The sequence below is a fragment of the Hyaena hyaena genome, unplaced genomic scaffold, assembly GCF_003009895.1.
Source record: "Hyaena hyaena isolate Hyena2069 unplaced genomic scaffold, ASM300989v1 scaffold_151, whole genome shotgun sequence".
NCBI lineage: Eukaryota > Metazoa > Chordata > Mammalia > Carnivora > Hyaenidae > Hyaena > Hyaena hyaena.
The window spans coordinates 636,191-649,645 of NW_024080783.1; the positions used below are offsets into that span (position 1 = coordinate 636,191).

Sequence of the window (13,455 nt, forward strand, 5' to 3'; positions counted from 1 at the left end):
AGTATAGATCACCTGAAGTAGGCTCTCTCTCAATAACCAGAGTTGCAGCTAAAGATTTGTGAATTAATTGGGAAAATTGCAAATCAGGTAGTCAGTGAAATAATTCATTGTCACATCCAATCAATAAACTTTGTAAATCAACTCATTTAATTCAAAAAATGATCTATATAGATCAAGCAACCAATTAAACAATTAGCATACACTTTGCAATTAATTAATTTAAGCATCAATCATATAATTAAGACTCCAAATTTAAGCTGCACAATTTAGAACCCTACTGCCTTGTGAACTATTAGGATCAGGTTTCTGAATGCTAGCAGATACGCAGTTTCACAATTTAACTTTGGAGTAAGGTGTTTTAAAGTGTTTCTAATTGATTTTTAAGTTTTAAATTGTCTTTATGTTGGTACAGTTTCCTACCCCTTTTCAGCAAATCAACTTTTTACTTCTCCGCCAAAGAAAAAGAAGGAAGTGTGTGTTGACTCTAAAATGGGCAAGGCTGGAATGTGGAAGTATAGACTGGACATTCTAGGGATAGGACAAAAGTCCAAAAGTAGTGGAGAGAGCCATTTATCTGCATCAGGATAAATCAGGTCATTTGCTTTTACTCTGTTAAGTATCTTTGGTGTTTGGAATCAGAGCTTGCTGTGTGTATTTTATTTATACTTCTATTTAACTAACATAGTACTTACTTTTCCCTCCTCCTAAACCATAAGCTTCCTTGAGGGCTGATACTAAATATCATCTTTGATTTAAGGGACTAAGTTCTGTGTGTTACCTATAACAGGTGCTCAGTAAATATTTGTTGAAAGAATAGATTAGTAGAAAGACCCTTGTTTCACATTGCTTTTCATCCCCTTTGTCCTCCCATGTTGTCGCTTTATCAAATGAAGTAGGATTTAGGGTAATCTAGCTGCTTCACTAGGCTTTTGGGTAAAAGAAGAGCAGGGTCCCAGTTTGCGTGCTGTATACCATAGCCTCTGATCTCCTTGTCCCTCCTTCATCACGGTATTCACTCACCGTTTTGATTTTCCTTTCAGTGACAATGTCAGTGCCTACTGCTTGCATATTGCTGAGGATGACGGGGAGGTTGACACCGACTTCCCCCCTCTGGATTCCAACGAGCCCATTCATAAGTTCGGCTTCAGTACTTTGGCCCTGGTTGAAAAGTATTCATCTCCTGGTCTGACATCTAAAGAGTCACTCTTTGTTCGAATGTGAGTATTGACCCTGTTATTAATTTCAGTATCTCATCTCTCCCTTTTAGAATTTTTGGTTTTGCTCATTGTATGGATGATATTAGGTATCTGGATGTCCATTTGTAGTGACTACTTCCAGAGAGATGTTGGGACAGCATTTGCATTGTATTTTACGCATCTGCATCTAGTTTAAACACAGACTGCTTTGTAGTAGGGGATTGCATTAGGCAGATCTCTGAACATAATAATCTGTGAACCACACCTCTGGACATACTGGGTGGGGTATTTTGGAGGCTGTGAAGCAGAAATTCTGAGTTTCCTTTCTCTTTCCAGATTCCAAACTAAATGAAAACTGTGCATTGCAACTACTTTTGTCTCATGACTGAAAATACTTATTTTTGTCTCCAACTTGTTTCAAATCATATTTGAGTTTTCCTCTCAGTTGTGTTCCTTTAGACTGATAAGGGGTTAAGTTTCCTGTGCCTTTGGCAGTCTGGTAAAGCCTATAAAAACCCTTTCAGAAAAATATTTTTTAGGTTTTTTGTTTTGTTTTGTTTTGTTTGTTTTTTTCTCTTTTGAGAGAGAGAGTGCACACAAGCAGTGAAGGAAGGGACAGAGAGAATCCCTCCAGCAGGCTCCGTGCTGTCATCATAGATACTAACTCGGGGCTCGATCCCTCTTCCAATCATGAGATCATGACCTGAGCTGAAATCAAGAGCTGGACACTCAACCTACTGAGCCACCCAGGCGCCCCTCCAGAAGAGTGTTTGTAAATGCAGGAAATAAAATCCACAGGAATATAAGAAAATTCCATTACAGGGGCGCCTGGGTGGCTTAGTCGGTTAAGCGTCCGACTTTCGCTTAGGTCATGATCTCGCGGTTCGTGGGTTCGAGCCCCGCATCGGGCTCTGTGCTGACTGCCAGCTCAGAGCCTGGAGCCTGTTTCAGAGTCTGTGTCTCCCTCTCTCTCTGACCCTCCCCTGCTCATGCTATCTCTCTCTCTCCTAGAAATAAATAAAAATATTTTAAAAAAAAAGAAAGAAAATTCCATTACATTTAAATATTTATGAAATTATTAAACAAATTTGTGATACAGTAATATGTATGGCTTTCTTAATACGTTTAATACCAAGATACAGCAGCCAGTCTGTCAGTAACTCCTGAAGCCTCTCGCTTCAAAGGCAGTGATGAGTATAAATGATACTTGAGAAATCTGCAAAAACTGTAGTGTTCTGTGACATCTGTGTTTTTTCTGTTCGTGACAGAGTCACCAGTACTGCCACTACAACTGGGATTTGTTGACTACATTTATAACTCAAGGAGATGCCAAGTATCAGAAGTTAATAAAAATAAAAATGTAATTTTTGTTTATTCAAGTCTCTAGAGCGAGTTTTACCCAGAGGTCCCTGTTGTTAGAGGAAAACCTGTAGCGTTTTCTGACCAGGACTGAGGGGCCCTCTCCTGGGAACAGTAGTGACCCTTCTGGCACCCCCTGCTGTTAGGAAACAGCAAATTCACTAGCCAAAGGAGGGATTGCTTTAGAGGACTTTCCCTTGTCTCTTTAAAACATACTGCCTTTGTTTCAAATTTTTACTGAAAATAGGTTTATGCTACTTATGACATATGAATAGTTTGGGTCTTTCTACGCTTGAACAAAGCACCTGAGTGCTTGGGGGGTGGGTAGCTAGGGGATGATTCCTCAAGTTTTTGTAGTTACCGTTTCATCCCTACTATGAAGTCATGTTTGATGTATATAACAGTAGATATTTTCCCTCTTTTTATATTTAGGAGTCACTAAAACGGCAACATTAAAGAACACTGAAAGCAGTTTAAAAGTTATCCAATGATTCCTACATCCTAATATAACTATTTTCATTTTTGTATCACCATTTCCATGTATCTATATTACAGTTTCAGTTCTAGTGTACATATTGTGTTATTCTTACTTAAAATTACAAATATTTGATATCTGCTCTTAGTTCCTACAGTTTACATTTATTATGTGCCAAGAATCCAGACAGAGACAACCCCTTTATTCATGTCGTCAGATCATTAAAATGTGCTGAGCAGTACAATAGAGAAAGGTACAGGCTGTATCAGAAGCCTATCCCGAGATGTTTAGATTGTTTACTTGCTTTGGTTTTAATAAGTGAGTCTAATAATAGCCCTTATCTCTGTCTCTTTTATTTCTGTTGAATAACTTACTTAGGACAATTTCCTGTGAGTAGGATTATTGGTCAGAGTAGAAACATCTTTAGACTTTTGCTTTGTATTGACATGTAGCCTTCTGAAAGATGTTCCAATTTACAGTGCTACCAATAGAATTCATAAAAGCATCTTTTCAAAGTCTTATCATCACAGAGTATCGTTAGAACTTCTTTCTTTTCACTTTCAAAGTGAAAATACAGGGGTATTGCAATAGTTTCCACCTTCGTTTTGTTTACTTATAGGTGACTTAGAAGAGTTGTTCTCATTAGCACATAATTTTTACTACATAAATATTAACATATGATCATAGCATTCTTTTGAACTGAAAGTCCATTTTAAAGCAAGTGTTTTTAAATCAGTGATTTTCAATACTTGGGAGTTGGGGTTGGTGTAGGCCAGACATAGCTCCCCAGGAGAAGCATCTAAAGACTACACAGTGTCTCTCTCTGAACCCCAGCTTTTGGAGAATCGAAGGAGGAAGGAGAGAAAGGTAGAGAGTAACAACGACGACTTTAAGCTTAATACTCTCATGTTTTTCCCAAACTACTTCCATTCCTGCACTCCCACTCGCAGACACACACACGAGTCAGTCCTTTTGCTATTTAAAGTTCCAGAGAACTTCTTTAGCATATCTGGAGTGTTTCTGAAAACACGAGGTAAAGTAAAATCTTTATGTGTGAGCATTTAGAACAAAAGTGTCAGTACATTTTCTGTTTCTTCTTTTCCTCAGTTTTCTGATGAAATAGTTCAGCTTACTGACCGTTTGCCGTATGTGTGTTTTCTTGCTTCAGTAACCTTCCATTCACCTTTCTGGCCTATAGTTTAAGTTAGAAAAGACTCTCCAGCTAATGCAGGACAGAGCAGGCCTTCAGGAGGTGCCAGGGATGTGTTCATAGTTTCAGAGCAAATTAGTTTTTACAAATTGAAAGCAATTTATGTGTTATTCTAGTTAATCCAAAAATAGCCCAGTTTTTATTATGACCATTTTAGAGACATGAAAACTGAGGCTGACAAGGATTGCTCTCAGGCCTGGATTTGCCCCCATGTCTGACTTCAAAGTCCATGCTCTTTGCAGCACCCTGCTAAGGCTGAGTGAGGATGGCGGTGGGGAATCCACTGTCTTGAAGCCGGCATTTAGCTACTATATATTGTAGTGTAGTAGGTAAGAGCATGGTGGCCTCTGGAGCCAGAGTGCTTGGGTGCCAATCCTGACTTTACCCTTAGTACTGTGTGTGTGTGATCTTGGATGAATTGTTTAGGTTTTTTATGGCTTAATCAAATGAGAATAATAATAATAACACCTACCTCATAGAGCCACTCTGAGGATTGAAGGGGTTAATATATGTAAAGCACTTAAAAGCAGTGCCTGTTTGAGTGTTTCCTGCAGTTATTGTTGTTATGATTAAAAACTCTTTGACAGCAAGAACTGGATCGTTTATGCCCCACAAACACCTAGGATAGCTCCATTACTGTGGTAGGTATGCCACAAATATTTCTTGAATGGGTAACTATTGAATAGATCTCTTTGCTGCTTCTACCATTTTCCTCTTCCCTTCCTTTCTGTTTTCTAACAGAGAGGGGCAGAGTGTGAGTAGACATTGCTCCACTGGCTATTGGGCTAACTTTTGCTGAATATAGGCAGGGGTGGACATGGGAGCTCTGTAGACTTTCAAATCAACCCTCTTACGGGCAGACATCCTTTAAGAGACAGTAGCAAGACCATAGATTCCTTGAAGACAGGGTGCATACGGTCTTAGTTATCTCTCTCCTTAGCAGCCAGCACAGGGCTTCTTAGAGAAGGAACGGATGAATCTTGAGGTGTCTGTGGGCCGCTGGGAGGGACCCTGGTCAAGCTTTCTGTCCTGCCTCACCTTTTTGGCCCATTTGGCCTCTTCTGCAGCCCTGTTCCTGTCTTTTGAATACCGTGAAGTTCCTGGGTTGCCTTCTGGCTTTCAGAAGCCCTCACACCACCCAACCGCGAGGCTCCCATATGCCATCTTTGCCCACTCCAAGTGAGGCCTCACAGACTTTGAGCCCAGCCTAATCTGGGTGCAAGTTTCGGTTTCACAGATGACTTGCTACAGTATGACTGTAGTCTCAGTTTCTTCATCTGTAAAATGAGGGGAATAAGAACTACCTCATGGAATTGTTGTGCGGAATTTTATTAAATGTAATTTTCTTTTAAAGGAAAATTAATTCTCCTGAAGCCTCAATGTTTGCCCAAATTCATTTGATTACAGTGTTACTTAAATACATACAAATGTAAAATTTTAGCTATAAATTCCATGTCTTTATGCAACCCAAACAAAATTACAAATTAAAATCAAATAGAACTATAACATTAATAAAATGTAATTAACGACTTAAATGCAACAGATGATGTTTTGTTGAAATTAAATCACTAATGTTGGATTTAATGGGTGTTAAATGTTTTACTCGTCAACTTGAGTTTTTGATTTTCATATGAAACATTGGTTGCCATATTAATATTTGTCCTTTTAAACAATGAGTGTATTTTTAACTACTAGTCCATTATTTTAATGAGCCAGTTGATTTATAGTGCCTCCCTTCCCCCAATTTTAAATGTACTTTACTGGAAAAAGTAAAGAACATTTCTGCAAGGATAACCAATTTATGTCAATTTGCCCAGGACTTTCCCTGTTTCGAGATTCAAAGTCCTATACCCAGGAATACCTATCCCCTCAGCACCTAGTGAACCAGGATAATCAGTCCCCCTACTTCCTGATGTTGTCGGTTGATCTGTGCTTAAATGGTCTCTCTGCCTGATTGATACCTGTGCACAGTGTGACTTGGGCACTGCCCAGCATGATTTCCTCAAAGGTCAGCACGTCTGTTCTATAGGGAGAGCCTGTGCCCACTCCCCATCACCAGAATGTTTCTGCGTGCAGCTTGCAGTGATATCATTTGGCTTTGACTGAGTCTATCAGTGATGTTAAATAACTCTAGCTGCTGGAACTCACAGCCCCTCAAATCTTCCCAGCTTATCCAACAAGTTGGCAGACTTTTCTTATAAAGGGCCAAGTAGTAAATATTTTAGGCTTGTGGGCCTTACCTCTCTGTAACTCAAGTCTGCCACAGTAGCAAGAAAATAGTCTTAGACGACAGTACATCCGTGCCTGGGGGTGGAGAAGGTTTGTTGACCCTGGCTTACTAGGAAGTTTATTTCTTGCTTAGGTCTGTCTAAGGAGGGTCCAGTTGCTTTCCTGGGTATTTCTCCTCTAAGCAGTGATTCAAGGCTCCTCCGACTTGGGCGGAGAATGGCAAACATGGAAGGCTAGGAGTGGCTACATCTTTCTCTCTATTGTATGTTATTATATATGTAATCCATATATAATTTTACTTTTCTAAATATATATCATGTATATATATCATGCATATGATGTATATATGGGTGTATGTATGATTTTCATTAAACTAAAAGCAAAATTGTTTAAATTCTGAAACTTAGCCTGTGAATTCATCTGTTAAGCCTGGGGGCCCTTGAACCTCAGGTAGGAAATGCAGCTCAGACCCTGTTATGTAGGAAGTGTTACATAGTTGCTATTTTTGTTATTTCTGTCAGAGATTTATCAGGCTGAATAATTCACACTAAGGTGTGCATGGGGTTTAACTTTTCTTTTGGTTATTTATGGCATAATGAATACATGTCCATCATAGAAAAATTAGAAAATAGAGCTATGTTTCTTCATACAAAAGAAAATTTAAACTTTCACTTTGCTCCATCATACAATTATATAATTATTTATGTTCAAAAAGAGGATAGTTCCTCTTAGTTAATGTAAATGAATCCCTAATTGGGAAAGTGTTCTGTGAAAAAGAATGTGACGCTGAGTGACTTCTGATGTTCTTACCAAGTCAGTGCTAGCCGAGCCTTTCTCCCCACCCAAGCCCTTGGTCCCCGGAAACTCAGGAAATAAGTTGTTGTCTGGGGAAGGAGAATGGATTACGCTAAAAACTTGCAAATTCGTTGCTTTCTAATGGAAACTCTCTCCTTTACCAGACAGGCAGGTGGATTTCTAAGATCTCCATTGTTCTTGATTGATTTTGGACAGATCAAATGTGCATATAAACAGGAGTCCCTAACTTGCTGACCGCTAGCTGCTCTGAGCCTACACTTTGAAGCTGTTTAGATATCAGGAGTGTAGAGGTAGGGGGCGGAAGTATAGGGGAGTATATAGTTGGTCCCCCAAACTAAATAGCTGGATCTCTGCTGGTGCCTAGTATCCCCAGAAGTACCTCATGCCAGCACTGACCAAGCTATGGCCTGCTGGGCCCTTACCCGTAGTGGGACAAGGGAGAATGAGATCTTGGAGTGAACAGGAGAGGAACCCACTTTGTCCCTCCCCTCCCATTCCCCAGTACAGGGCCAATTCAGTCGGAACTCATGGAACTGAATTGAGTTTAAAAATGGCAGTGGTGATAGCAACTGTGATGGTGTCATTACATGTGCTGACATTGACATTTCACATTGGGATCCTACTCTAGAGTGGGGAAGAAGAGTTTTAAAAAGGGAAGAAAAGTCCAAACTAATAAAATGGGCAGAATCCCCCTTAATCAGAAGTAAGAACGATTGAACTTTCCTCCTGTTCATGTATTGACTTAAAATGTTGCGTGTATCAGATGGACACAGGGAAGGGACCTTTCTAACCAACAACTACACAGCAGAGCAGATGGACTCCAGCTAGGATTTTGCTGTTGGGGAAATGGATCACTGGGTAGTCCGTAGATGGTCTTCCACCAGAAGCTGGGCTGCCTTGGACATTGTGTCCCACAAGGTTCCCAGAGACTGCTGTGGCTTCTCTCGGCCCTGCATAAAGAGAAAGGTTAGCTGCTTTTTAAGAGGCATGGCCTGGGCTCATTGCTCTTTGACGAATGTGGGCTTTTCAAAAGGGTTGGTAGTTTTAGTATACCCTCTTGATGAGATCTCCACAGTATACCCAAAGTGACCAGACCTTTTTGAAAGGATATCATCAATTTGAAGCCTCTTCTACTCTTATGTGATACTGCTTTATAGTCTGGACAGGAGAGAGAGAAAAAAAGAAAAGGAGATGAGCCATTTTGCACACTCAGTTTGGTGCCCCTAGTAGCCATTATCTCGTTTATTCCTTATAAGAAACTCATTTTTATAATGTATGAGCTGAGGATCAGAGACAGGTAGTGATTTGCTCAAGGTCATACAGTTTGGTAAGGGGCAGAGCTAAAATAGGATAAAGGGGGGAAAAAGATGCCCATATCCTTTGTAACCAGGCCTGACAATATGGGTATAAATTTCTTATTTATTGTTTGCTCAAGTCATAGAGGACCAACTGTGTGTTGTTTCTTTTCATTCTGTTGTATTAGCAAACATTTTCATTGTCCAGATTGTCCTCATGTGTGGAAATATAACATATGCAGCCTGTTTAATTTTGTATTTGGAAATCTGACTTGATTTCCTTTTTGGCAACAGCTACTGTCTAGAGAACAGAAAAGATTTTTCTTTGTGTCTGTTTAAAGTGACAGAAATATTGGAGCAAGTAATAAAGATGGAAAGCATTAATTACATACTTCTAAGAATTTAAAGGTCAGACAAGCTAAATATGTATGTTTTGCTCACTAGAATGTCTGTTGAAATTGTGCCAGGATATGCTTTGTTCCTACAATAAAAGCACACATTTTAGATAGCCATCCACTTACTTTGGTATCCAAAAATTATTCCAGATTGTTGCTTTAGTTGCTATATATCTTAAAAGTTTAGGGCTCACATTTCTGACATTAATGTGATTTGTTTCATGATCCACCCCCTTTGGCCATGTTTAGTTACTATGTCTCATTTTGATTTCCTCTGTTCTCCCCTCAGCTTATGTTGGAGTCTGTCAGCTGCTGCTATGTACATGTCAGGCTAGTGACTTGTAATGTTTATTAATACAATGTCAGTCTTGCTGTTGAAAAAACTGTGATGCTTCTCAGAAGGTTGCAATAGAACGAAGCGTTTGATTTCCAGATCCTGTCTGCACTGCATGGTGAATACATTCTCAGATGTTATGCAGTTCACTGACCTGACAGTTATGGAACCCCGCCTGGGACCCCATTTCAGCAGGACATATTTGAACAGAAACAGTTTGCAAAACTTTACACACTTAAACTCCTGCCAAGGCAAACTGTTAGCCACTTGAGTTTGTTATAAATACCCAGTGGCAGTGGTTGGAAGTAGCCCACGGTGTGTTTTATATTCTGCACTGAATGTGAATGTCTTTGCGGTTATATAGAGTAGTAAATAATTGAGTTTGATTAGGGAGAGGGACCTCATTATCCCCCACCTGTGCCCAGCTGGAAGGGGAGGGTCGAAATGAAGCCATTAGCTGTCTCTCTTACTGGCATCTCAAAGAGCTCAAATACATCTGTGTCTTATTTTCTTTTCTGGCACAATCAGTCGAGCAAGCTAAGCAGGCATGACCGGATTTGGCAAGTCCCAAGGACTCTGGCAAAGATACACAAGGAGAAGGCGGAGGGCAGTCATTTTGGCTTCTCACTGCCCATTAGTCTAGCGAGTTATGTTTTTGGAAAATGTCTGTTTTGAAAAAGAGTACTTTGTCCAATGTCAAACATCACATACTCGTACAATACGCTTTGATCTTAAAAAATATTTTTGTCAGTGCAAGGGGAAACAAAATGTGGCATTCACACTAGTGTAAACTCTCTTTATGGATAAAGTAATACCCGAAGGACTTGCTTTAAAGCAGGCATGCTGCAGTTATTACAAGGCTTTCTCTTGCTCATATATTTTCATTTTCTACTTTGAAGTGCTAGGGAATGAACACGCATGGAGTTGGAACCCGCGCTGGCTGGGAACTGGAGGAGGGTGTCTTCGTCACTGTTGTGGCCTGGTCAGGACTGGAGAATCAAGTGTTACTCTTGGTGACCTTTTCCCACTTCCACAAACTGAGACTGTGGCTCAAGAAACCATGATGTTCTCCAAGGGCTTTTAACAAGGGATCTCGTAGTTCATATGGCTGGTCTAAGAGTTGGGACATTTTATAATCAAACTGAATGTTACAGTGGAAGTTGAACCTTTGCCCCAGATTGGTCAGTAGTTCCGATCTGGAGGATGTGTTATCTGGAAGTCGCTTCTTCCCCTGAGTCCTCAAGGCTCCCTTCTGGGATATCGAGAGGTTTAAAACTCAGACTTTGGTGTCTGGCTGCCCTGGGTTCAATTCCTGGGTCCTCCACGTAGCTGTGTTAACTCAAGGCAAGTGTCCTGACCTTGCCCACCCTCAGTTTCTTCCATTTTAAAATGGGACTGATAATAGCACCTACTTTTTCTGGGAGGATTAAGTGAACAAAGTAAATGCTCAGTAAATGTTCACAAGTGTCATCATCTCATTTATCATTTCCTTTCCTAGAAAAGCCCGTAATTATTATATTAACTGTTGTTTATTAAACAATTCTTATAAACAGGTATTATGTTAACTACTTTAGAAGTTTTTAGCCCTCACAACAATCTTACACTTCTAAGAATTAGCCCCATTTTGTAGATGAGGAAACTGGAAGCTAGAGAGGTTATATCATTCATCCCAGGAAGGCAGAGCTGAGCTCCAAAGCAGGCTCTACTGTAGACTTGCTGTGTTCTGCCGCCTCTCGGTCACAGCCCTCTTTCTTATCAGGATGTAGAAGGAAGTGATCACTGTTTTGAGACATCTCCATCAAGAAGCTTCTCTGATCCCCTGTCCCTTCCCCAACTTGGTTCAGTGCCTCTGTGTTTCAGTAGCACTCTGAGCTGGCCTACCTCTTTGTGCTTATCACAAAGAACTATAATTCTTTGTCTCTTTGTCTTTCTCTCCCCACGGACTGTGCTGTTTGTGTTAGGGACCATATTGGAGATTTCCAAATCCAAAATCAGGATCTTTAATAGATGAGTGACTTCAGGTAAATTCCCTAATGCCTCCAGCCTCAGATTCCATAAAATGGATATAATAATAGCACCTATTTTATGGTTGAATGAGTTAATACAGGTTTTTTTTAAAGCTTAACATAGCACCTGGCACATGGTAAACATTCAGTAGATAGTAATTGCTGCTATTACAATTGTAATTGTTGAATAGTATCTTGTACTAATAAGTCTCATTGAATTTTTCTGCACTGCCACCATGATTTTTGACTTCCACCGTCCCCATCCAAAGCCAGCGAGTTAAGCTGAGGTGCAGTATACCTGCTTCTCTGCTTTATGCTCTCAGAAATGAAAGCCTCAAAATCGGAGCCCAGGGCGCTCTTCTGTGAGCCTCAGAGGGGGTTTGCTGCCCGGGCCAGAGATTATTTGCCTACAGTGCCCCTGACTCTTGCCAACATGCCCATCAGATTGCACATTTTAATAGCCCTGGATTACCAAGTGTAAACAATGGCTGGGATCTGCTCCCCCAATAAGCAATCTCTGCTGATAGGGTAGGAGACAGGGGGTAAATGGGGCTTCTTCTCTTGGGAGTGATGATCTGGAACAAGGAGAACACAGGAGAACTGACATTTCTAAGTTCCTTTGCCGCCTGCCAGCCATAGTGCCAGGTGCTTGGCGTGCATTGTCTATTTTCTCCTCCCCGACAATTCTGTAGGGAAGTGGCCTCCTCATTTCATGAATGCAGCTCAGGTTCCCACATATTGAGTCAACATCTTGGTGAACCGTAGAACCGGGATTTGAACCAAAGGGTATTTAACTCCCAGCCCGTGTTTTCCTCTCCAGTGTGTTGCCTTCCAGCGTGGATTCTGGTTCCAGCTCTGTCCCTGTAAGTAGAATCTAAGCTTTTCAGATAAGGACCTGTGCCCCTGCTTCCTCTCCGTGCCCATCATCTCTGGTTTAATACTTAGGAGAGAAATGCTCGTCGTGTTGGGTTAATGCTGGTATAAAAACTTCCCTTTGGTAACTGAGTGGCTTTGCACTAGGACAGAGCTGAATTTCTCGAGTGAGTAATCTCTTTTTAAAATGCCCATATGTTTTTCAGTGGTTACGAGACTTGACAGGACCTAACTTTGAATTGACTGAAGCACTCCTGGCAGCATTTAGTCAGCTCCCCAAAGTGGCGCTTCATCCTAGACCAGCCCCGCAGCCCAGGGAGCTTGGAGGGCAGCCGCTTCTGCTCAGTGTCCCCAGAGTGTCCTGCTGTGACGGGGAAGAAGCTGTCTGTCCATGAGGGGAGCAGGAGGAAGAGCAGTTTCTGAGCTGAGACTTTGGGTCTGTAGCCCATCTGCCTATCCGTCCGCCTGTCTGTGCAAAGGCTAGTCACCCCCAGCACAGGTCACACCTCAGGGATTGGAATGCAGGGCCACACGGAAGGGAGGCGGGGCTAGCACCCTACCTACCCGCTGTCAGCATGTCCCTCCAAATCACTGTCTTCTCAGCCACAGACCCAATGCCCAATATTAAATAAAAGCGGCTCTCAAAGATGTATTTCAATAGACTTTTTAGAAAGCCCATAAAAATTCCTGGATATAAAGAAATGAGGCATACAACCCAGAACGTTTGGAAGCCAAGCTGAAAATTGTGGGAGCAAGTCTCCATATCCATTTATTAAATGGGAGCATAACTTAACAGCTGCACTTAGATGTCTTCTGAGAACCACTTATGTTCTGTCCTCTTGGATTCTAGAAACAGTTTGCCCCCTTAAGTGCTGTAGACTTGGAGCAAGAGCCAAAGCTGGTGTTTGTCTGGAGGGAGAGAAGCGAGTGGTGTGGGAGACTGGCCTGAGGAAGCTTTCATTAGGTCTGGTTGAGTGTGTAGTACGTGGGTCACAACCTCTTTCTCCTTTCAATGTGTACAATTTTACCAAAATGGAGCCCCAGAGTAAGACACCGCACACTCGTGAAGGCACATTCTGAGCGCTGTGCGTGCCCCTTCCCTTCACTGTTGTTTTCATCTTCCTCTCATGAACCTTGCTACCCTGGCTTCAGCACGGAGGCTGTAAAGGAAGATGGAGAGCCGAGTTACCTCAGAATGATCACTATCGTTAACATTCACGGGTGGTTCACTTATCATTCCTGACTGCACAGACATGGCAGCCGCCCG

The 13,455-nt window shown here is 41.4% G+C and overlaps 1 protein-coding gene across 8 annotated transcripts in view; it reads left to right on the plus strand.

The window, feature by feature from the left end:
• The window catches only part of MAPKAP1 (MAPK associated protein 1), a 239,596-nt gene that overhangs the window by 127,569 nt on the left and 98,572 nt on the right, over positions 1 to 13,455 (plus strand). For all 8 annotated transcript variants that reach the window (XM_039239026.1, XM_039239021.1, XM_039239019.1 and 5 more), the window contains one exon: positions 1,041 to 1,217. In XM_039239026.1, the coding sequence (XP_039094957.1) occupies positions 1,041 to 1,217 (177 nt within the window). The remainder of the gene's footprint in view (positions 1 to 1,040; positions 1,218 to 13,455) is intronic.